General features: G+C 59.6%; 1 protein-coding gene across 1 annotated transcript in view; it reads left to right on the forward strand.

Moving 5' to 3' along the window:
• The first annotated feature begins 111 nt into the window (after positions 1-111).
• Positions 112-2,043, forward strand: part of LASP1 (LIM and SH3 protein 1) — a 46,761-nt gene continuing 44,829 nt past the window's right edge. Inside the window, exon 1 of the mRNA XM_006155869.3 lies at positions 112-180. Within this exon, the coding sequence (XP_006155931.1) occupies positions 112-180 (69 nt within the window). The remainder of the gene's footprint in view (positions 181-2,043) is intronic.

Here is a 2,043-nt window from a genome sequence, read left to right on the forward strand (position 1 = left end):
CCGTGCGTCCGCCCGCTTTGTTGCCGGCCGCGCCCGCCTACCGCCAGCTCGCCCTGGGAAACAGAACGCGCGCTAGCTCGGGCGACCCCCCCACAAGCCTTTCCTGGAACCATGAACCCCAACTGCGCCCGGTGCGGCAAGATCGTGTACCCCACGGAGAAGGTGAACTGTCTGGATAAGGTGAGCTTGGGACTGGGGGATGCGTCTTTGCAGTCTCCACGCAGTGCTCCGAACTGAGGGAAGATAGAGGGGCCGGTCTTCGCCGCTTCGTCCCCACGATCTCAGGGGAAGGAAGGGCGGGCGGGCGGTGTCATAGGGTGTGGGGACAGACCCTAGTCTGGAAACCAGGAGATCCCAGGCGAAGCGAGGAGTCCACGCGTGCCGAGCAGCCACTACTGAAGAAGGCTGGGCTCTGTGCCCCGGGGCCGGGGGACCTGGGCGGAGCAGGGAAGCCAGGCCCTGGGTATGTGGGGGAAGGTTAGGGGTGCAGTCCCGCCCCCTAGGGCTGGGAGAGTAAGGGACGGCCGCTCCCTCTCGCCGGCTAGCCGAGCGCCAAGTAGGCGGAGTTCCAGCTTCCTGGCGTGGAGACTGGGGGGCAGGGGCTATCAGTCGGAGAGTGTTGCGTCTGGCGAGGGGGGGGGCCGGTTAAGCACCCAAGCCCCACCTCGAGACTCCCTTTTTCTAAACGACCTGCAGCCCCCTTGGTGATTCAGTGGCTAGTGGACTAGCAGACCCTTCCATTGCTTCCCAACCCCCACCTCAAATTAAAAGCCAACTCCCGGTGCCTAAGCCGGGCGGGGTCGGGTTCTGGAGTAGGGTGGTGGTGGTGGTGGGGGATGCTTCGCAGAAATCTCCTGAAATTGTGCTCGGAGTCTGGAGGCCGGCTCTCCTAGAACAAAGAGCTAACTTTTCAAAGCAGGTTTCTCCAATGCAGGGTGGGGTTGATGAGTTCTGGGGAAGCCAAGGAAAGGGGGAGCCGTTTGGGGGGAGGGGAAGGTGGCCTTTTGGAAATTCACTGTCCCCTGGGGGGCTATACCTCCACGCTGGACTTTCATCTGGTTGCCATTATACTCGCGGAGGTGGGGGGAGTAGAATTGGGTGTTCCCAGCAGTTTGGGGTAGGATCCTGTCCTCTTGTAAGCTCCCTAAGATCCTAAGGCAAAAACCTATCCCTCCTCTGTGCCCCCCTCCACAGCCAGGCCTCTGTGATTTTCTTCTGTCCCTTATTGTGTCTGTCACGCATCACCCACAGCTGGCTTCAAATCCACATATTCCCTCCCTTCTGGCTGAACTGGCAGGGCTGGGGGGACTGGACGAAAGAGGGGTGCAGAGCCTCTGGGGCCAAGATCATGGCAGACCTGGAGCCAGCTTTTGTTTGGAATGGGATGGTCATTGGCTGCTTTGTCTCTCCCTTCCCCCTTGGGATTGGAGCGCCCTCAGTGACCTTTGGCCTCTGAGTCAGGGTGAGGAGGTGGGGTTCCTGGTTCAGAAATGCGTTTGCACTTGCTTCTGGGGGAAGAGGACTTAGGAGGATGCTGCAGTTCCACTGTCGTTCCTGGGCGTGAGTGGGCAGGAGGAGGCCAAGGGACATAGTGTGTGCCCAAGGGAAGGTGTGACCTGCCTGGTGACCGTGCCAGCCTCTGAGAGTACTACTTGAGTTTGGAGCCAGTAGGGGGGGGATTCTCCCCTTGAGAACGGAACTGTCCTTGCACAGTGCAGTCCCCCACCCCCACCCCATAGGATTCTGGCTCCGCATCTTGAGTTCCCCACGCCCCCTCTGCTCCACGGTATGAACTAGGAAGAGGCAGTGGCCCTTCCACCCATATTGGGCAGAAGCAATATACCATGGGAGGACTGCTAGCCTGGAGCTGGGAGACTCGGTCCTAGTTCCAGGTCTTCTCCCACCAGCTTAGTGAATAGCTCTAGGCCTCAGTATTCACCATCTGTCAGATGGGTATGAAAACATCATGTCCTTGGAGGAGGTGTAGTGCATTAACATGCCGGCCAGATGGGAAGAGGGTGTGTGGTAGGGAAAGGCTGTGTC

Source organism: Tupaia chinensis, unplaced genomic scaffold (genome assembly GCF_000334495.1).
Source record: "Tupaia chinensis unplaced genomic scaffold, TupChi_1.0 Scaffold000477_1, whole genome shotgun sequence".
Classification (NCBI taxonomy): Eukaryota; Metazoa; Chordata; class Mammalia; order Scandentia; family Tupaiidae; genus Tupaia; species Tupaia belangeri.